The sequence below is a fragment of the Podarcis pityusensis genome, assembly GCF_964106645.2.
Source record: "Podarcis pityusensis genome assembly, chromosome: 1".
In the NCBI taxonomy this organism is placed as follows: Eukaryota; Metazoa; Chordata; class Lepidosauria; order Squamata; family Lacertidae; genus Podarcis; species Podarcis pityusensis.
Genome location: NC_138028.1, coordinates 31938186 through 31960624, shown reverse-complemented (window position 1 = coordinate 31960624; position 22439 = coordinate 31938186). Strand labels below are relative to the sequence as shown.

The 22439-nt window shown below is 44.9% G+C and overlaps 1 protein-coding gene across 1 annotated transcript in view; it reads left to right on the top strand.

Annotated features, from left to right (window-relative positions):
- Positions 1–19994, top strand: part of VSX2 (visual system homeobox 2) — a 34065-nt gene extending 14071 nt beyond the window's left edge. Inside the window, exons 4-5 of the mRNA XM_080978948.1 lie at positions 15639–15819; positions 17539–19994. Coding sequence (XP_080835074.1) covers positions 15639–15819; positions 17539–17933 — 576 coding nt within the window. The 3' untranslated portion in view covers positions 17934–19994. The remainder of the gene's footprint in view (positions 1–15638; positions 15820–17538) is intronic.
- Positions 19995–22439: the final 2445 nt, after the last annotated feature.

Here is a 22439-nt window from a genome sequence, read left to right as displayed (position 1 = left end):
GCCATACTGTCAAAGCACAGAAGTGAATGTTTGTATAGAGTCAGACATGCTTGATTCATGGCACAAGTTCGCAAGCCATTATTCAGACTTGTGTATGCATTGAACATGAAATATATACATATATATATATATTGTTCAGAATTACAAAAAACATATGCAGATAGTCAGGCTCAGGGGCCCCCTTCCAGACAGCTGGGGCCCAGTAATTCCTACCAGCCCCCCCTTGTTGGCCCTGGGTCTAAGGCTAATATGAATACCATTATTTCCCATCCAGGTTTTTAAATGATGGCAAAGGAAGGCAGCAATACATAGTACTGTGTTTTACAGAAAACCCTGGAATATTGTTGTTTTTAAACATTCTGATGCCCTCATATATGTGTCACATTGATATGATCAATTCTGTTTGTGTGATATGTCAGCTAGAAGTGGAACAGGGCAGATTTAGGTGTATCTAGCCTACAGCAGTGGTATCAATAAGTATTTTCCGAAAGAAGTTAACAGATAGTTTAGCAATTAGCAAGGCCACTGGCAAGAAAAGTCCCCATACATTGCAGAACAATCCTCTTTCCTTGTAGTAGCATTCCTCTGCAAGTTTCTGGCAGGCAACAGGGGCAATGCCAGCTATCCATCTTGTGATCAGGTATGCAAGGTGTGTGTCACCTTTACTGTGCTCATTTAACTTCATATCCCTTTTAATAGAGTCATAGAAAGTGATGCCGCCATAAACAGTGCCAATAATCTCGACATTGCATTTGAATAGGTAGCCATAAAATAGTTCCTGGTTTATAAGAGCATAGCAGCTTTCTGCAACAAAACTTAGAACTGGAAATTTCTAAACCAGTTCAGGTCTGTGCTCATAGGAAGGTTTAGGAACCACCTACCTATCTGAAGACAAAAGTCCAAGCTGAGCTCATATTTTTCCCGTAACTGACAGAAGAAAATAGTTCTTCATGTCTTGCATTGAAGTGCTCAGAGTCATCTCAAGCAACTTAGTTCCAGATAGGTTGAGCAACAGGCTGCTGCAGCCTCTTATGCTTCAAATTAACTTCAACACGTACAGTTTCCTGTAATGTGTAAAATCTATTTTTGACATTTATATTCCACAATAAAAAGCCAGTACAGGATTCACAAAGAAACTTATTTAGAGGCTTTGCAGGGTCTTATGCTGGGACTCTATCATAGCTGTCAACTTTTCCCTTTTCTTGTGAGGAATCCTATTCAGAATAAGGGAATTTTCCTTTAAAAAAAAGGAAACGTTGACAGCTATGGACTCAATATAAGCAGTCTCTCTCAACCTGCCAGACCAGGGCAGATCATGGAGCAACCAAGTTTCAGATGCTGCAGCCTAGCCTATTCTGAGCACGCTTCCAACACCCTTTGAGGGGTTCCCACCTGGACAGAAGACATTCACTTGTGTATTAACGCTCCAGCAGTCCCTCTGACTCTGGATTCAGCTCTGGCTCAGGTTTGATTTAAAGTCTTCCCACCTTTACTATTCCTGCTTGCTGGTGGCATTACCAGGGATTCCTTCAACGGAGCAGGATCCAACCTGGATCAAGATCAAGCTACTTTTGCTACAGTCACCGCCACCAAAACCAGCATGCCCAAGCTGAGGCCTGGAGCATCTACATACCTGCTAGGCTCCACAGAAGACCTGCTGTTCAGAACTGAAAGAGAAGCCAGGCTTCATGAGCAGACAGCAGAGGTGAACAAGGCATCCTGCACGAGGAGCGAACAGCTCCCACCCTGATCCTACAAGAATCCAATGTACTCTTGTAAAGTGCTCTTTGGAGGGTCTGATCATCACTTGGCTGGTGAGAGTGGAGTGGCCTGGTAAGGATAACAAGCACCCCTGCTACTCTCCCAAAGGTAATGTGCTGAAAGGCTATGCCTATCCAGTGTTTGAAAAGGGGACGTCTGTGACTGCTCTGCTCCAGTATTGCTCCTGTGTTGTGCCGCGTCCTGTGGGCTGAGTGAGCACTGTATCAAGATGCCCAGCCACATGATGCGCTGCAAAGAAGTGCAGGTGACAAAACGGTCCTCATACTAGCTGTTGTTAGGATCATCCTACTCACATGTAGGACTCTGGCAGAGACACATGCCCGACTGGCATTTCTCTCCCTCCTGGTCATTTGTTCAGGAGCTTCAAAAGTTTTCTCCAGCCCGAACATGACAGCGACTGATACCAAGAGGCATCAGCACACTTAGGAACCTGCAGAGTATTGGTGGTTCGCGTAACAGACTCAATAGCTCAGCATCTTGGCTAATCTACGTTTATTTACAGATAATACACTCAGAGCATTCTGACTTAGCTCCTTCCTCTTTCTCATCAGACAGCAAAAAGAAAGAACAAAGGACAATAGTCCCACTTCACGGAACACAGTAACCCAAACATCCTGTCTCCGTCACTTCCCACTTTGTGGAATGAAAACATACACCGTCATGTGATAGACAACAATCCCATGACTGCAAGCATGGAGCAAGAATCCTAACAGTTGAGTGCCAAGGCTTGTCTTCAGTGGCCTGTTCAGTGGTGTGGTACATGCAGGTCGACAAGCACAAGTACCATATTGGATCTGTCTGTGTCCTTCAACAACCAACCAGCCATCTGAAAGCAGTGAGTGCTGGGTTTGTGGAGATCAAAACAACCATGTTTCCAGTACAAGTTCCAGCTACTCCATACGTGGAAGATGCCAGGGTGTGTCAGGTCTGAAGTCTTAATCAAGACCCTTCTTCTACAGAGGCCAGCTCTGCTTCAAGCACTTCTGTTGCTCTTATGGGCATTGGAAACATTCCGTGGAGATCGTTTATCACTACCGCCCACTGATGAACAACCAGAAGAATAGAGACTCTATCTAAAGCAGTGGTGGGGGCACCAGGAACTGCTGCAGTTCTTGCAGAAGGAAGTCCTCCTGTTTACCTACCACTAGAAGATGCCTACTGGTGCCACACTCAGGCTGGGGGTGCCCATCTGAAGGACTTAATGGGGAATCTTGCCTTCATGTTTGCACTTAATGGTCTTTATTTGCTTTGGATCCATTCCAGTCCGGCTTCCGCGCTGGTCATGGGACCGAGACGGCTCTGGTCGCCCTAACAGATGATCTCCGCAGGCAGCTGGATCGAGGTGGGTCGGGGCTGCTGATTCTTCTAGATCTGTCAGCAGCCTTTGACATGGTCGATCACGAACTCCTGGACCACCGCCTTGCCGACGTGGGGATCCAGGGCACAGTCCTTCAATGGCTGCGCTCGTTTCTCTCTGGTCGGGGACAGAGGGTGGCGCTTGGGGGGGAATTGTCATCGCGCCACTCCTTGGTGTGTGGAGTGCCTCAGGGTGCGATTCTCTCCCCGATGCTTTTTAACATCTTTATGCGCCCCCTCGCCCAGCTTGTCCGGAGTTTTGGGCTGGGTTGCCATCAGTATGCTGATGACACCCAACTCTATCTGTTGATGGATGGCCATCCTGACTCGGCCCCAGACACACTGACCAGATGTCTGGAAGCTGTGGCTGGATGGTTACGTGGGAGCCGGTTGAAGTTAAATCCTTCGAAGACAGAGGTCCTCTGGCTGGGGCGGGACGATATGGGATTGAGGGGGCAACTCCCATCTCTTGCAGGGGTGCAATTAGTGCCAGCACCGTCCGTTAAGAGTTTGGGTGTAATCTTCGATACCTCCCTTTCTATGGAGGCGCAGATTGCAGCTATAACAAAGGCGGCATTTTTTCATCTCCGCCAAGCTAAGCAGTTGGCCCCTTATCTCTCTCGCCCTGACCTAGCCACTGTGATCCATGCGACGGTCACCTCCAGACTGGATTATTGTAACTCGCTCTACGTGGGGCTGCCCTTGAGACTGACCCAGAAACTCCAGCGGGTGCAGAATGCCGCGGCGAGACTCCTTATGGGGTCTTCGCTGCGAGATCACATTCATCCGGTACTATACCAGCTGCACTGGCTCCCGGTGGAGTACAGGATCAGGTTTAAGGTGCTGGTTTTAACCTTTAAAGCCCTATACGGCCTAGGACCCTCGTACCTACGGGACCGCCTCTCCTGGTATGCCCCACAGAGAAACCTACGGTCTGCAAATAATAACATCCTCAAGGTCCCAGGCCTCAGAGAGGTTAGGCTGGCCTCAACTAGAGCCAGGGCCTTCTCGGCTGCGGCTCCAATCTGGTGGAATGCTCTGTCACAAGAGACTAGGGCCCTGCGGGACTTGACATCTTTCCGCAGGGCCTGCAAGACAGAGTTGTTCCGCCAGGCCTTTGATCAGGGCGCAGCCTGACTCCCTCCTCTGGCAACCTGCACAGAACTTTGCTTAATTGGTTGCCATCAATTTGATTTAATTAATTTTTATAATGAAATATTTTTAGATTGTGTGATTATTTGATTTTTTGATTATTTGATTGTTGTTAGCCGCCCTGAGCCCGGCTTCGGCTGGGGAGGGCGGGATATAAATAAAATTTATTATTATTATTATTAATTTGTTTCTGCATAGTGATTTGGGGTGTGTGTGTTTGGGGGCTGTTCAGACTGGAGGGCTCCTCAAACAATTTTGCAGTTCCCAGATTTTGGTTTCTTCTTGCTGGTGAGAAAATGTGTTGAATGAAGATGCCTTCACCTTGGTTTATTTATCAAGGGTCTTTTTTTACCTGCCTTGCAGTACCGATGGCAATAATGCAGGTGTAATTGTGGGGTGTTGTTGTTTTGCAGTTGTCTTATAGTGTGTTTCCATTCATTTAACCCTCTATGGAATGAACTGATTGTTCAGCAAGTGTTCTTCATGTAAACAAAATCAGATTTCACATTTTACTCTCCAGGATTTTTGCTAGTTCAGGGGTCTGCAACCTTTAAGACAAAAAGAGCCACTTGGACCCGTTTCTGAAGAAAAAAAAACTGGGAGCCGCAAAACTCGTCATTATAAAAATAACTTTTTTGTCACTTTTTAATTATTTCTTTGTTTGACCCCTCAGAATTACTCCTCCTCATAGAAATAAACATTAAATTTACAAGTTACTTTTTTTAATGTGTGTGTTCTTCACTCTCCTTCAAAACAGTGACCAGCGTAAACGCCCCCTTTCAATGCAGTGACCAGCGTACATGCCCCTTACAATGTAGCAGGCGGGCGGGAAGGTGACGTCGGGACGGCGCGTGACTAACGCACGCACCGCCCCATGCGATGTCACAGCCAGTACAGCGCCCGCCACAGTGGGGAATGTCGGGGCGCACAATGCGCCTCCCTCCCCTCGCTAGTATCCACCCCGGAGCCGCGGCAAAGGTGTAAAAGAGCCACATGCGGCTCCGGAGCCGCGGGTTGCAGACCCCTGTACTAGTTCCTTTTGCAATAGTTTTTAAGTTGCTTGAGATGAGATATTTTTTCTTTCTTTCCAAGCAGCTTTTAACATAATTGTGAATGGTGCTGGGAGGTGTAAAAACAAACAAACAAAACCCAAAGTTTCCCAGTTGCAAAAGGCAGAATTTGCAACCCCAGAAGAATAGACTTTTTGGATTTTGAAAATAGACCAGATCTTGGAACTGCTATAGTTTTTGCACTTTAAAGTTGTACTGAAGAAGGGCTTGATCTTTGATGGGGCAGGTAAAGATTCTCTAAAGTCCTGTTCTGCGGGGAGGGAGAGAGAGACAGATTCTGAGAGCCTTTAAAGAATCTAGTAAGCCAGCTGCTCAGTCCAAAATAGATTGTACAGGGAGTTGAAGTTCTGATTCTGTTTTATTTTTCTTCCTCTTTTGGAAGCTGTGTGCCGAAGGATGAGTGTTCTAAGTTATCCCCTTCTTCCTACTGAGTTGATGTTGCATATTCCAGCTGTTGTTTATGAAGCAGCAACCTCTTTCCTGTATGACTTTGTGCACATGTGGCCCTCTAGTGGACATTTTACAGCTGAAAGGCAAGCATACATCAGTTGTCCAATGAAGTTTGTTGTTTGTTACAACTTTTCAGCAGATAATTCCTAACAGAATAATCTAACGGAAACTTGCTACTTGTAAGCCACTAAAGTAAGTCCCATGGAACTCACTGGTATTACTTCTGAGCAGATGTGAACAGGATTGTGTTGTTGGTCACAATCAAGGAACGGGTCAGGGGAAGTGATGTGTCTATATAAAGTCCATTTTGGATTGGGAAGGAGGCGCATGGTAGTATTGAACTGAATTTTATTCAGATCAGACCTACTGAAATCAATGGACTTAACATGGTCATAAATTTCAATGGGGCTACTCTGAGTAAAACTCTGTTGAATAAGCATCTTATTTATTGAACACTCCACCCGGTTTTCCTTGCATAATGCTTATGCAGAAGTTAGATTATATCCAGACTTTTTGAGCATTTGCTCTGATTTGTTTGTAGGGAGGTTATACAAGTGTCCATCCCGCATCCATGCCAATATCCTTGTACAATGCTTAAACATCTTCTTGTTAGTCATTTGTTCGCTCCACACTTTTCAGTGTATTTCTCCATCACTTTCCAAGATGCACAAAACTCCTGCTTTTTAAAGTGCATTTGTTGTGGTAGGGTGACAGAGTCCTTTCACAGCAAAAAATATAAAGTTCAGGTATGTGCTGAAAGTCTGGAGATGAGTTATTTCTTGCTTTCTGATTGCAGCACAACTGTAGTCTAGATCATGTTGCTCTGTAGCAACCTATTATGTGTGGGTGGTATTTGAAACCAGATTATAATCCCCAGTTTATTTTCACACACTCTGAGAGTCTCAGGGATGGGGGGGGGAGAGACCGTACATAAATAGGTTTATTTCTCTTCACACAGTGTAAGCCAGATGTGAGCGACCTTTGGCCCTCCAGCTGTTCCTGAACTACAACTCCCATCTTCCCTGATCATTGGCCATACTTGCTGGGGCTGATGGGAGTTGGATGTCAGCAACATCTGGAGGGCCAGATGTTCACCATGCCTCTCAGATAAATGGTAACTTTCAAATAGGAAATGGCCTCAAAACAGCGAATCTGAAAATCTGTAGTCCTTATGTGCTATAGAGGCAGCAGGCACTACGATACAATACCATGCGATACGATCTTTATTGTCATACAGAACGAAATTGAAAATCTACATCAGACATTCAGAAACCAACAAGCCTGCTATCCCAGCCTGGTTAGCCCCCTAAAAACTCTGATACCCCATAATTAAATATAATATACTCCCATAGAGACTACCTTACACTGGGTTTAAAACCAAAATCGCATTTGAATAGAAACTGTCTCTCAGGCGGCTAGTCCTAGTCTTTATCTTTGTCTATCCAAAATTAAGTATCATGGCATATCTGGCCCATTCTGTCAACATACCATTTGTTGTCTGCAAAGAGAGAGAGTTGCAGTGGTCTGGATTTGTACATCAAAGGACATGGGAAGGAAGTATAATAGACAGTGTGAAATTTCATTGCACAAGAGCCATCTGGTGGACAAGGAAATAAATTACATGGAAGGCAAGATAAAATGAGTAGAAGCAGCAAGACTGCTAAGGGAGGGCTGGATGAGGAGGCATTTTCACACGTTAAAGCATCTTTGCCCTGTTTTTCAGAAATGCATATCTATTCTACATTAACTTTGACCACACATTCCCATTGTACTGTAGAGATTTAATGGAGTTTCTTCTTCTTCTTTGGCGATGACTCGTAGCCGAGTAAGATTGTCTTCCATAAACACGGTTTTAACAATGAGTCCGTAAATGACTGTGGAGGCCAATTCTGGATCCACAAGTCCTTCCACAGTGGGGACATTGGTTGCCGGGTGGGAGCTGATCACAGTGTGGATTTGCCAAGCGTGCCTTCTCCTAGCACGTTTCTCCCTTGCGTCCTGAGTTCGAGTGTCTTCAAAGCCCATGGAAAGCGTAATGCTGGTGGTCAACAAAAGAGGTGGAGTTTAAGGCCTCATGGCTACAATCCCTCTCTAGTCATATGCAACAACTAGTGGTGTTGGATAGGCATTCCCAACTGCACCCCAAAGACACATCCATCCAATTCAGTGGGAGGCATCAAAATTTGGGTGCAAATGCACCCCCAAATGAACATCTGTACTGTGGCTGTGATCATGGAAGCCTCCTTACACACTCAGACTTCCCTCATTGGAACAGGACACCTATATAAAAATTACTGTGTATGTCCCTAAATTCTGTGTACAAGGCTGCAAATGACATTTGCTAAATGAAAATTTAGTTATGCATGTAACCCCTTGATAAGATGGTCAACTGTTAACATCTTGGCAACCTGTAAGGTGGATGTTCCCTGATTTTCTAGATTTTTGGCTAAGTGCCGATATATGATTCTAAAAAAATCTTCACCACTTGGCAGGCAACTGATTTACCACCATGAAATTATAAGCAGACAATGGTACATTACCTCCTGATAAACGATAATATTGCTGTGTTAGTACCTAGGAGTGAAAATATTCTCTGAGCGTGAAAGAGGAGAATGAAATGGGCAGACAAGACTAGGTAGGGCTGAAGACAGATCACTCCCCTTCTCCCCCACCTCCCCCATGGCAGTTTGAAAGAGGGGCACTGCTCAAAGTGTGTATGCCTCCTTTGCAGCATTCCTCTGACTGCTATTATAATTAAGACAAAGTAAGTGTAATTAAAGTACTGTAACCACAGTATTCTACCCATGCCTCCATTTCCCACTTCCTCTGTTATTTTCCTGTGCCTACTTTAGATTGTAAGCCCCTTGATGTAGGGATCTGTTATACCAGTTCTTTGTAAAGTGCAATGTAGAGAGATGCTGCAACAACAACAACAACAACAACAACAACATGCATGTCCACATTTGCCTCTGCTAAACCCATTTTGGAGGGTTTTGCATTGTTCTCCAAACCTGCAAAACCTTCTGTTTGAGTGTATCTGAAGAAGTGTGCATGCACACAAAAGCTCATACCACTGACAAACTTAGTTGGTCTCTAAGGTGCTACTGGAAGGAATTTTTTTCTTTTGTTTCGACTACGGCAGACCAATACTGCTACCTACCTGTAACTGCAAAACCTGTTTGACAAGAGGTGAGAACGGAGCAAAAGAAGTATGTCTCAAACCAGTTTCAACTCTCTGAAAAAACGGTTGCCTGAGATCCTGTACTCTCTCCAGCATTTCCTTTGATGGCTGCTTAGACCTTCCTAGAAAGCCTTACCAGTTTAAGGTTCGATTAGACTTTAATGGATATGCCTTTCCAAAGACGAAATAAAAAAATAAAACAACTGCCGCAGCAGCAATCCCTGAAAGCAAGCACCAACGGCATAGATCAGAGAAGCTTTAAATAAGTGACATCTTCCTCCACACCAGAGAGGCTCCACTTTATAAAACAGATCCACCATGGCAAACCCCTATCAGTTTCCCACCTCAGACAGGAGGAGGGCACCCCACCATTAAACTGAATGAGGCAGTTCACCTCTCTGCTGCCACATTTTTGGATGTTATTAAGGGGCAGCAAATTGCCGGTTGATTAATAAAGTTTTTCCTCCATGGCCACCTCCAAGTTCAAGCTGCCTCTGCGCATGATCTAAGAGTTGCACCCAAGTGTCCTGGGGTTCACCTCTCCATCGGAATCCTTTAAATAGCTGTACCCCAAGTGCCTGCTTCCTCGACTACCTGTGCAGTCCACTGATTTCTAAGGCTGGTTTCATAAGTATTAGGGAGAAAGTCCCATTGAATTCAGCGGGAGTTACTTCTGGATCGCATCGTGCTTGTCCTATATTAACCTAAAGCAGGTCCAGACTCCAGAGCACAACTGCATTACTACGGGCGAGAAAGCATTACATAGAAAAAAAAAAAAATACTGGGTGTGGGATGATGATGATGATGAAGAAGAAGAAGAGCTTTGGATTTGATGGGGGTTTTAACTCCCAAGTACAAAACGTGCTTGGGACTGCAGCCTTATTAATTCCCAGTTTACGATGCAGTTAAAATTAGTATATGAAAAATGTCTTTTCTAAAACTAATCATAGGGGGTCCACCAATGGAGGAGGGGGGAGGTATTTGTTGGCAGCAGCCGTCATGCAGCTCCCCATCTCTCCGCTTATAAAGCCCCTCTGGCACCATCCCCTTCCTGACAGGGGATCTTCTGGAGCCAACCCCCCCCCCAAATAATAATAAATAAAACTGGTCCCAATATGAATGGTAGTGGAGAGGAGACCCCCGCTGCTCTGTTCTGGCTGGTTTCTACTGTCCGCCCAGCGGAGTCATCAGAGGGTTAAGCTGTCAGCTCTATAATGTTAAACAGGTGTCAAAAGGCGCCTCCATATATCTGCAGATTGAAATCAAATTCTTTGCCGTATAAAAAGATAAATTACCCAGGCGATTCCCGCCTCGTCCCACTCATCAGGCCAGCGCCAGACGGCGAGCAATTTTTTTTTTAATGTGCTAACGACCTAATCAAGCAATCAAGTCGGAGAAGATTGCGGAGTGACCCCCGAGCATCCATCTGCCAGCGAGCGCCCCCCCCCCCATCCTCCATTCATTTCCATTCCGCCGGGGGCAGAATTTGCTTTCCTTGGAAAGGGAAAGGGGAGGGAGGCAAGGGAAAGAGAGAAAAGAAGAGCTATTGGGGAGGGGGGGAGTAAAAAAAAAAAAAGAGAGAGAGAGAGAGAGAAAGATTCCTAAACAAATTAACACCCAATTTTCCAGCCTAATTAGTTAAATGAGAAAAAGCTGGTGGCGTGAGGGCGCGCGGGGCTGTGTCACTGCAGGGAGGGGGCGCCTGCGCCGCGGAGAAGCGAGCGGGAACTTCACCGCCACGGCATTAATTAGCGCGGGTCAATGGCGCCGATCCCCGGGGAGCAGCCGCTTTAATTTCCCGTGATATTTCAGTGCCTGAGGCCCATCGATTCAAACTGAAATTAACTTATTTTTCAATCAGGCCCGGGCTGCCCCTGGGGCTGACTCTTCCTTTGCCTCCTCCTGAATAGACCGCGAGCAATTTTTCATCTCGAAGCTGATGCTTCTCTTCTCTCTCTCTCTCTGTGGCGGGAAAGGAGGGGAAGAGAAGAGGAATGAGAAATGGGAGACGCGAGCGAGCGAGCAAGCAAGCAAGCAAGCGCTAATAGATTTCTGCCACCAGCCTCACGGGTCACGCCGCGGCGAGGATACACTCTCGGCTGCCAATTTCGGGGCCTGCTTGTGCGCCTCGGACTGGGAATTCAAGGCGGGCTACGCCCATTAGTCTCTCTATAGCGCGCTCCGGCTTAGACAAGACGTGCCAAAGAAGCGCGCTCTCTCTCTCTCTCTCTCTCTCTCTTTTCCCGTGGTGCCCCTTAAATAATGAAAACCCCAGGCACGACAGTGAAAAGCCAATATCACAGAAAGAGAATAATGGGGAATCAATTACAGCCCTGCTCCTGAGCCATCAGGCACTGGTTTCTGCCACTGCCGAGAAAAAGTGAAAGCGCAGGCCCAGCCAGAAGGAGAAAAAGGATGTGCAGCCTTATCCACTTTGCCTGGGCCTGGGGTGATGTTTGGGAGTGGGTGTGTGGAGGGGAGGCCATTCTAATGAGTGTGAACCGACTCCAGGACCGTAGCATCAAGTGATCACTATAATTTACAAGGCAGTAAAGGTAAAGGGACCCCTGACCATTAGGTCCAGTCGTGGCCGACTCTGGGGTTGCGGCGCTCATCTCGCTTTATTGGCCGAGGGAGCCGGCGTACAGCTTCCGGGTCATTTGGCCAGCATGACTAAGCCGCTTCTGGTGAACCAGAGCTGCGCACGGAAACGCCGTTTACCTTCCCGCCGGAGCGGTACCTATTTAACTACTTGCACTTTGATGTGCTTTTGAATCCCCGTTGCAGGGATTCGAACCGCCGACCTTCTGATCGGCAAGTCCTAGGCTCTGTGGTTTAACCCACAGCGCCACCCGTGTCCCTTACGAGGCGGTAGTTGCTCACTAATGGCAAAGACAGTGCCATCATGTCAGGCGACGTCGCAGCATGGGTGCCTATGAGTTGAACTGAAGAGTATCGCGGGAAGCAGCGGGTAGAAGTATCTCTGGGCCCGTTCTTTTGTCTAATTTGGGGAGCAGTTGTTCTGAGACTTTGTATGTGGTTGAGGATGACCCATGAAGTACAGCAAACAGGTTCCTAGGGATAACACACATCCCTGCGTGCAGGGTCACAGAGGTGCGTTGTGATCATCTGGCTAAGCAGTCCAGTGTTTGCTGTAGTGGGCACATTGACCTCCCCACTCAAATGAGTGCCAGTTTTACTTTCTTCCATTCCCTCCTATCCCAGAAAATATGTGATTATGTTCAACGGCACAGTGGAGGTAAGGAGCCTTGCCCCTACCTCTTAACACTGGGTTTGTGAAATGGCTATGGGAAGACGTTGGTCTGGTGCCCAGAAATAAAACCACTCCTCTTCTGGTCCTGCTGTTTGGTTCAGCATTATGCCCAAATCCAGGTAGTGCGCAGCAGCAGTGTGGCCAGGCGGTGGGGAACAAAGTGGCCACAATTTTCATTCCATGCAATTGCACATTCATGTGTTCTTACTTTGCTTCCTGTGTGCAAACTGGGCTATTTTGTGTGTGCGCATGCATGCTCTGGTCTGGGGAAGGGGAACATGCCCCCTTCTTGTTCTGCTGGTTACACCCATTAATAGCCAAATGGGCACAAACCTACATGGTCTACAGCCACACGAGGCCAATAGTAAAGATGTCTATATATTACCTCCAGGATCAGAGATGCCATGCCTCTGAATACTAGTAATGTATTTCACAGTGAGTAGGAAGAGAATACTATCCTCAGGTCCTGCTTACAGACTTCTCAAGAGGCATCAGGTTGGCCACTGTAGGAAGCCTTTGTTGGTTTGATCCAGCAGGGTTAATCTTATGGTGAGGACAGAGGTGGATTTAGGGGAGTGCGACCAGTTTGCCCGCACTGGCTGCTGAGCCAAGAGGGTGCCGCAACAATGACAAACAACAGAAGGGGAAAGGCAGGGGTATATGCCAAATTTTGGCATTGCTCAAGGGTGGAATCTACACACGTACAAAAAAAGTTGTGAAAATGCTTTTATTATATATAGATGTTGTTACTGTTGTTTAGTCGTATCCGACTCTTCGTGACCCCATGGACCAGAGCACGCTAGGCTCTCTATTATATATATATATATATATATATATATATATATATATGGTAATTTGCCATTAGTGTCACATTTGTATAATAACGCACTTAAAACATCATATCTGCAGCTTTATAGCTGAATCCAAGGTGCTGCTTTAAAGCCCAAAGTCTGCCACTGATGAGGACTCCTCTTCCTGGCACATGTTCCTGATGTGAAAACAGTTAGTTAGTTGTACCAATAGGAAAGTTGTTCTCATCATGGCCCAGTTTAGGCCTGACATTTTACACTAGCCGGATTAGCTGATCTTAAGGGTCGGAGTGACAGGCATTGCAGGCAAAAGGTGCCTGTTACTGCCAGAGCAACAGCAGGTTAAAGGAGTTGAACCCACACGCACCACCTCTGTCCTTGCAATGCCAGCAGCAGCTCAGCTGATTTCTGTCTTGGCTTAGCTTTGGCATGTATGTTGCAACTCCTTCACTCCTGCTTCGTTTCCATTGGTTGCAATGGGGGCATCTGCAATACAAGACAGCAAGTAGTGAGTGGAGAGTCAGGAGAGAATACAAGAGGGGCAGGTCTGAGGAAGCAGACAGGCCTCTAGTTATTCATACAAGTCTGCCAATCTCTTGGTCATGCTTAAATGTGTAACTAAGAAACAGGGCTTTTATATGTAATAACTCAGGTTTCCTAACATTGTATAAGGTTGCTCTTAGCTTGGTCTCTGATTTTTTGAGTGGCACAGATATACTGTGTTTTTCCGTGTATAAGATGACCCCCGTGTATAAGACAACCCCCTATTTTGGACTAAAGAAGCAGCAGCAGCAAAAAACATAGTCTTATACACAGAAAAATATGGTACTGGGGCTGCTTCCATACTAGGTGGTTTTTTTTTTTTTTGTAAGGGTAAAATTGCCTCACCTTGTTCACTCAAATTTTACAAAACGGATGTGTCTCTGTGATGTCGTCCACAATTTGTAAACCTCCTGCGTTTCCCCCAGAGCATCTTCCATTTGTTTTATTATTGCAGACAGTCTGTGTGCAGAAGAGCAATGCATTCTCCAAAGATATAGATACCATTAGTGTTGCTCTTCCATCTTTTCCTTTTTCTAAGATGGAAGAGTAGCATTAATTGCCCGCTTGGTGTGGGAAGGTAAAACCCTATCACAGCTCAGCATACCTTTGTGGTGGACACAATTTTATAAAACAGTTAACATTTTAATTGGTCTTTTAATTACCCCTACATCACTTTTCTAGATGGATTGTTCAAAACAATACTAAAATATTTGCAAAGTACTGGGTAAATGAAATAGCACTATTATGATAATGTACAAAAGAAAAAGGCTTTATGGTCACTGGCATTTTAGCAATGTGTCGTCCCCCCCCATTAATTTTTTCCATTGTATACTCCTGATTCGAAATAAACATTATGCTTTGTTTTGTGGTATTTATATATCCCACAATTAAAAGCGTGGTGTCCAAACTTTTTTCAAAGAGGGCCAGATCTGATGAAGTGAAGAGCCATGAGGGACGACTGAAGGGACAACCAAGGTTGTTGACCTTTTTTTTAGGATTTAAGTTGTTGAGCTTTTCTTAGGGTTGAGGTTGTTCAGCTTTTTTAGGATTTAAGTTGTCAAGGTTTTTTTAGAAATTTACCCCAGGAAATAAACTGCCACAGGGGCCGGACTTTGGACATGCCTGGAGTAGGGGCTTAGTGCTAAATAATTAAATAATTTTAGTTTATTGTTTTTAAAGGATCACTTGGAATCTCCTCCCCTCCAATAGTAACTCAAGTGATTTGAACCTTCACCCATTCTGCATCATACTGCTAGTGTAGATGGAGCATAGCGGGGTGAGCATTTGGGGAAAGTGCAGGAGCTCCAGTAGTGTGGAAAGTTGATTGCAGTTCTGTAAGCTACAGTGGAAGAGCAAAGATTAATTAATATTATGTGAGCTTCAAAAAAACAGTTGTGGGATCAGTACTTCTTGTGCATGCACTTTTTAAAAACAGCATCCACATGATGTCGTTGGCAGCAAAATGCCAGCCCATTCCTCCTCCTCCTCCTCCTCCTCTCCATTTAATCTGGGTCTACCTTTTTTTGGGAAATCCAATAAGTCAAAAACAAACAAACAGATAACTATGCTATCCTAATAACACCTTGCAAATTAACCCCTATCTGGAAGCACACTAGGAGCTATCTATCTGGAAGTAAAAAAATTCCCACACTAACACGTGTTTGTATGTGAAGGTAAATATTCTATATTGCATTTGCAGTATTCTGAAACTAGGCCAACAGAGCAATTCAAACCCCACTTAGGGCTTATCAGCCATCAGTGGCCCACAATGGCCCAATAATCTTGCCCTCCCTACTTTTGGCTGCGGAAGTGGCAGTAGTTCTGCTACTCCATCGAGCTCTGGCATAGGCAGTGCCAAGAGTGGTTTGTGCCTTAAGGCCGCAGTCCTGTACATACTGGGAGTTTGTCTTCTAAGTACCCATGTCTAGGATTGCACTGTAGTCCCTATACACACTTACCTGGGAGTCATCTCCACTGAAAATAAAAAAAAGTTTTTAACTTAAAAACTCTCCTCTTTGCAGGTTTGGTTTCAGAACCGAAGGGCCAAATGGCGGAAGAGGGAGAAATGCTGGGGCAGAAGCAGCGTAATGGCAGAATATGGGCTCTATGGTGCAATGGTACGTCACTCCATCCCACTGCCAGAATCCATCCTCAAATCGGCCAAGGATGGCATAATGGAATCCTGCGCTCCTTGGCTGTTGGGTAAGAGATGAACCTTGGGAATGGACCTATTTTGTCTAGCGTTTCTGGTAGGGTCCTGTCAGTGATGAAGGCAATAAAGCAGTTGGACCAGGGAAGTGTATAGGTAAACACAGAGATTACTGCTACGAGTATCAAGTTTGTCCAATACAGAGATGGAGAACTTGTTGCCAACAGATGTTGCTGGACTGCAGCTCTTATAATTCCTGACCATGGGCCATGCTGGCTGGAGCTGATGAGAGTTAAGAGTCCAACAACATCTGGAAACCACAAATTCCCCAACCTCCTGGCTGAAATTTGGTCATCTAGGGATTTGATCCCCAGGCTCTAAGTTATGATTACCAATAGTGCATTATTTCCAAGGGGAAATTACGCTATTATACTTTATGAACTTCAAACCCCTTAATGCTTCTTATTCTTAGGCCTGGTGCTTATGCCACACTCCAACAGCTATTTTGTGGTGAGTTCTCCTTGCCCATGCTGTGATGTCATATCAGGCGTTTTCACGCCCCTCCCAGATGTTCATACTGGCATCTGGCTGAGGATGTAGACTTTTGATAGGATGGCAAAAATGGTTGTGGTTCCTTAAACAAAAACCCACAACTTTATTGTGGCATGAATCTTCATATGCAAGAGTCTGTTCTATCAGATGCATAAAGAAGAAGCATAGTGGGTAGTTGCCTATAGCAGATCATACAATAATAAATAGAGCAAAGGGGTTGTATATATGCAGATATTAAGAGCTCTGCTGGATCAGACCAAAGAAATGTCTAGTTTAACATTCTGTCCTATAGTAGTTGCTTCTAGAAAGTTTGCAAACAGGCCTTGAAGTCAATAGCCCTTCTCGCTGCCTAATTTATGATATTCAGAGATAAAATGCATTTGAAGATGTCCTTGATATTTGTCTAATATGTTTTGGAAACTATCTAAACTAGTAGCCCTCACAGTGGGTTTAGCAAATTTCCTCTTGCACTCCTGTTCCTTGCTTGGCTCTTCTCTTCTGCTTTTTCAAACTAAGGCTACAAATAAAGTTAACTTATGGTTTCTTACAAATATGCTGCTTCGTACTTCTGGCTACTATGTGAAACCCAGAGTGGAAAGAGGGAGAGAGAGGGAAAAGGGCTGCAAAGGATGTGTGAGAAGAAATCAGTAGCTTACTTCTCAGCCCTGTAGGCGATAGCATAACCAGAGTCCCCCCACCAGGGCCTTCTTTACATACAGAGTTATTGCGAGAAGCACATTGCCACCATTTTATCTCTGTTAGCAGAGAATTACCCAGTCTAACCCAGAGTTAGGTGGCCCTGTATCTCTGGGTTCTTCCTCGCCCACCCACTAGGCTGGAGTGGACAGCTCCTGCCACTTTGATATCCTAGAATGTGTCTTCTGTATTAACAGCATTTTGTGCATTTCTCAATAAGTGCAACTTCCTTTCCCAACTCTACTGCTGTCCCTGCTTGTGGACAACTTGTCCCAAACAGGATGCCCCATCCCATCGAAAATGCACAGACTTGGCATTATGATTACGACTCAGGTGTAGTCATGGCTCATTGCAGCACTGGCCCCAGTTTCTTACCTAGTTTTGGCCTGTCTCTGCCAGAGAACTGGCCTGAGCTCCCCCTCATGCAGGGCCCAGAGCAATGAGCTCTCTGTGTGACTGCTGTTTGAAGCAAGGCTTTCTGCTTTTCCTTAATTCTGGCCTCTCTTTATCTTTACTGTTTTCAGTTCAAGATGGCTTTCCCATGCCCAGGCGCTTTTCTAAACCCGAATACCAACAATTCTTTTTAGGGATGCACAAAAAATCTCTGGAAGCAGCGGCTGAGGCAGGAAGGAAGCCAGAGGTGGAACGCCAGGCTCTGCCCAAGCTTGACAAGAGTGACAAGGAAGAAAGGGGCCCTGACTCCAAAACCACCATTTCCCAGGAGGAACTGAGAGAGAACAGCATTGCTGCCCTCAGGGCCAAAGCTCAGGAGCACAGCACCAAAGTCCTGGGGACCATCCCTGGAGATCCTCCTACGTCAATCAGGAAGCCAGAGAAAGAGGAAGAGGCAGCCACGGCGGAGGATGAACGGCAAATGGAAAAGTCAGATTTATCACAAGAGGAAGATAAGCTGATTTAGAAGGAAGGGGATGATAGGAATCAGCCATCCTCTCTAAGATTGACTCCTCTAGGAGCTACAACCTCCTCTCAGACTAACAGGGCCCCTCCTGCAGCCCCTACACACATGGAGGTAGGCCCCACTTGGTCTCTGTACATTCCAGGAAGCCACGGCTAAGGCCACGTTCCGTCAGGTGTGTCTATAGAGACTGCTTTCCCTCGGGAGCATATTGCCCCTGCAGTCCCTGTCCTCAGGAGCACTCTCGCTCTACGTCCCCGCATTTCAAGGAAAAGGGAGGTGGGAATCATGTACCGTCTTAGTCGGAGAGGTATATCAAGCTAGGATTTTTTCCCTCAACACCAGCCATTAAACCAACGTTGGGTCTTTCCCCGCTTTCCCCCTTATTCAACCTCTGTTGTCCCATTCTCATCCTCATCCTAAAAAGAAGTGTTTCTGTCATTTCACCGTATATACGACAGGCAGTCTCTTTATCCTTGTCTCAGTCAGGTTGTTAGCTTTTTCAGAAGAAGAATTACCTTTTCTTTTTATATGTTAATGTATACATGTTTTGAACTGCCCATTGCTTAGCATTGAGGCCAAGGTTTTTTTAAAAAATAAAGGAAGCCAGCCACTCCTTTCTCCAAAAGTCAGGCCAAATTTAAAACTGGCAAGGTGGCAACCCTACCTCAGATCAAGTCTCTTTCTCACTGCGGTATCAACATTGTAGTTGATTGAAGAGGCCCTGGCACCCTTCCAGTGCAATGTGAATTTTCCGTGGAGAATATACACCCCTGTTGTGACTTGTTTATGGCACCCAGACTGCAACATTCCAAAATCCTGACCTGCTCTCCTCAGGTGGCTATTCCGTTTTAGCCCGATTGTTCAAGGAAAATTCTGTTAAAACTATTACATATGGCATTGAGTGTATTCTTACAGTAGTTTGACTCTTCCATAAAAGTCTTTCCTAAAGGAGGCCTCGTTTGTTCTGAAATGGAAAAGGAGCAATTAATTACTGAAAAGAGAGGTATACTATGGTTGCTCGGGTATTTTATATTGTCTGAGGTGGAAGCCTTGCCTCCTCATTCCAATTTGGGATGTAAGATCTGACAGGGTTAGGCGATGGTGAGAAAAATGCACTCTGAATACACTCGTGTCACATAACATATTCTAGGAGTTACATGTAGCATTTAAAACCATCCAGGGCTTTGCCCTTATGAACCTTAGCTCAGTTTAAGTCAGGGCTGGAGTCTAAACAGTTGGTTCATGTTTCTCCAGCAGAAGTCAATAATAAATGGAGAATCACAGCCATCCTACCAGTAGCCAAATTTATAGGGGAGGGACATTACTGGTAAGTTTTTCACCTTCATTTTAGAATACTAAGAGTCCGAGAGATGTGCTTAGGTCAGCGCTTGGCTCTCAGATGAAAGTGAGAACTGACTTTATTGGTGATCGCTCATTCACACATGCACGTCATTGCTTGATGCTGCAGTCATCAAATGATGTGTGAAATAGCCTATCTGAGGCAGACAGCTTGGGTGAACTTCCCCAATGCTACTCATGTGCAGCGAAAATATTAGCTGAACAATTTGTCCGATGTAAGTAGCATGAAATAAAGCACTAATGGACATCTTGGTGTCCCAAAAAAATAAAATTCACATATCCCGTTACCTTCATAGGCAATTGACTCAGACACTGAGATGAAGTCATGTACACAATGCCATAAGAAATTGCCTCAATTCCATGACAACATTGCTCTCCTATCCTTTTTTCTGTGAAGGCCCCTGGACAGCAAGTGTCACGTTCCCTTTCCCTGTCCTTGTTTCCAGCAAGAGCTGCTTTTACCTGAAGTTGTTGTTTTGGTTATGATTGATCTTTCCGCCCCACATAACCCCATTCTGCCTATGTCCCAGTTCTTTGGCGTCTTAGATTATAGCACTCAGTATGTAAATAATGTATATATGGTGAGAAAAGTTGGTATTTGAGGTGTTTAAGATACAAAGTTGTAACAACTAGTCATTTGAAACCTGTGATTTTTTTGTGCCATTTTCTGTAAAGATATAAATCAGAATAAAACCGAACTAAAGATGATCAAAACTAATGTTGTTGTGCACATGTCCTGAGGGGTCTGCGGGATGCAGGTGGCACTGTGGTCTACACCACTGAGTCTCTTGGGCTTGCCGATTGGAAGGTTGGCAGTTCGAATCTCCACGACAGGGTGAGTTCCCGTTGCTCTGTCCCAGCTTCTGCCAACCTAGCAGTTTGAAAGCATGCCAGTGCAAGTAGATAAATAGGTACCACTGTGGCAGGATGGTAAATGGTGTTTCCATGCGCTGTGGCACATCACGGTGTCCTGTTGCACCAGAAGTGGTTTAGTCATGCTGGCCACATGACCCGGAAAGCTGTCTGGAAAAACGCCGGCTCCCTTGGCCTGAAAGCGAGATGAGTCCCGCACCCCATAGTCGCCTTTGACTGGACTTAACTGTCCGGGGTTCTTTACCTTTACCTTTTACCTTAAGGGGTCTGCATGTAAAATGGATGTCCAAACTCTGTTGGCAAACATACACAATTGTAAACTGTTTAGAGACTAGATATTCTGATGTGGGGCTGCCTGCAAGCATAGCAGGAAAAACTGGAAAAACAAGCAGAGAAATATAATAAATATAAAAACACAAAGGTACTTTGTGCCAGAACCCCATAGTTGTTGTTGTTGTTTAGTCGTTTAGTCCTGTCCGACTTCGTGACCACATGGACCAGAGCACGCCAGGCACTCCTGTCTTCCACTGCCTCCCGCAGTTTGGTCAAACTCATAGTTAACCTTCACATTTACTTCATGTACATATTTTGTGCTACTGAGTGACCTTCTTTCATTAGTATCAACAATGTAGAAGACATAAACAATATTCATATAGCTCTGTAGTAAACTAAGCATAATAGGCTATGGACCATTGTTAGTTCTATTCGTTGTGGGCTGCGGCAGTGGAGATACAGAGAATTAACAAAGACCAAACAACTGAACACAGTTATTTGAAGTATCCTTTGCCTGGTGTTGTATTGGGACAAGTACTCAGACTATGGAGAACCATGAATCCTGCCTAACTTAGCTATACCTCCTCCTAAAAATATTGTTATGCCCTATACTAGAACCACGATAAATCAGCATTACATGACTCAGTTTCCTTGGAATGAGAGAGTTGGTAAGCGCTGAAAATATATGAGTTCTTACATGTTATTTACAAATATATGAAGCAGGGTATATTAGGAACAACTAGATCCCTAAACCAGGCAGCATAACTACTAATCCTGCATCCGATCTCCAAAGATCAACTGTACCCAAGGATTCTTTATGTTCAGACAACTGCAACTAAAAGTCGCAGCAACCTATGTTCATACTTAAACTGCAGAACTGATAGTTTTTCCTGGTCTCAGACTGCACTCAACAGGTAGACTGCCCATTATGTTGCCCTGGACCCCCTAGGGGAGGAATAATAATAATAATAATTTATTATTTGTACCCAGCCCATCTGGCTGGGTTTCCCCAGCCACTCTGGGCGGCTTCCATAGAAACCAACAATACAGTAAAATATCACAGATTAAAAACTTCCCTGAACAGGGCTGCCTTAAGATGTCTTCTAAATGTCAGGTAGTTATTTATCGCTTTGACATCTGATGGGAGGGCGTTCCACAGGGTGGGCGCCACTACCGAGAAGGCCCTCTGCCTGGTTCCCTGTAGCTTTGCTTCTCGCAATGAGGGAACCACCAGAAGGCCCTCAGCGCTGGACCTCAGCGTCCGGGCAGAACGATGGGGGTGGAGACGCTCCTTCAGGAAGTGGGGGCTATACATTCAGTAAACAAATAAAATATTATAAATGAAATATAAATAAATATAAATAAATAAATATTAAAAATATTTGTCCCCAGACAAAGGCTAAGGGGACAGATTGCTTCTTCACTTGACATCCCACAGAAGTATTCTCACTGCAGTGCTTAGCACCTTGAACATTCTGAAGTGGTCAAATACATTATCTCAGTAATCCTTGTAACATCTCTCTAAACTGGGTCTGAAGGATTATTTTCCTATTGCAAAGGAAAAGGACCAGGGGCTGGGAAGACGGTAGCTTAATAAAGGCATCTTTTTGAGTGATTCATTGACGAAACAAAATCTGAGCAACAGACTTTCTGGTTCCTGAACTACTCCATTCTAACCCCTCCATCTTTCGTCTCCTTATTTTAACTTCTGTGTATATAACAGTCAAACATATATACAAACAGATTAACATTATAATTATAAATCAAAGATTGGTTAGAGGTGCAAATTCAGGTAAGTGAGAGCCAAATAAAGTACAAGAAAGAATGAAGACAGCACCAATTAACCTTCTGCTCTTCACTATTGATCTGAACTGCATGTCTGACCTGGCATCAAGTGTTCTTTTTAACGTCTCCTGCCTTCCATTTATTTAGAAGAATATGCACCTTCTTTTTATAAGATTTATATATCAAAAAGGACCAGGTTCGCCTTGTGCCTTCAGG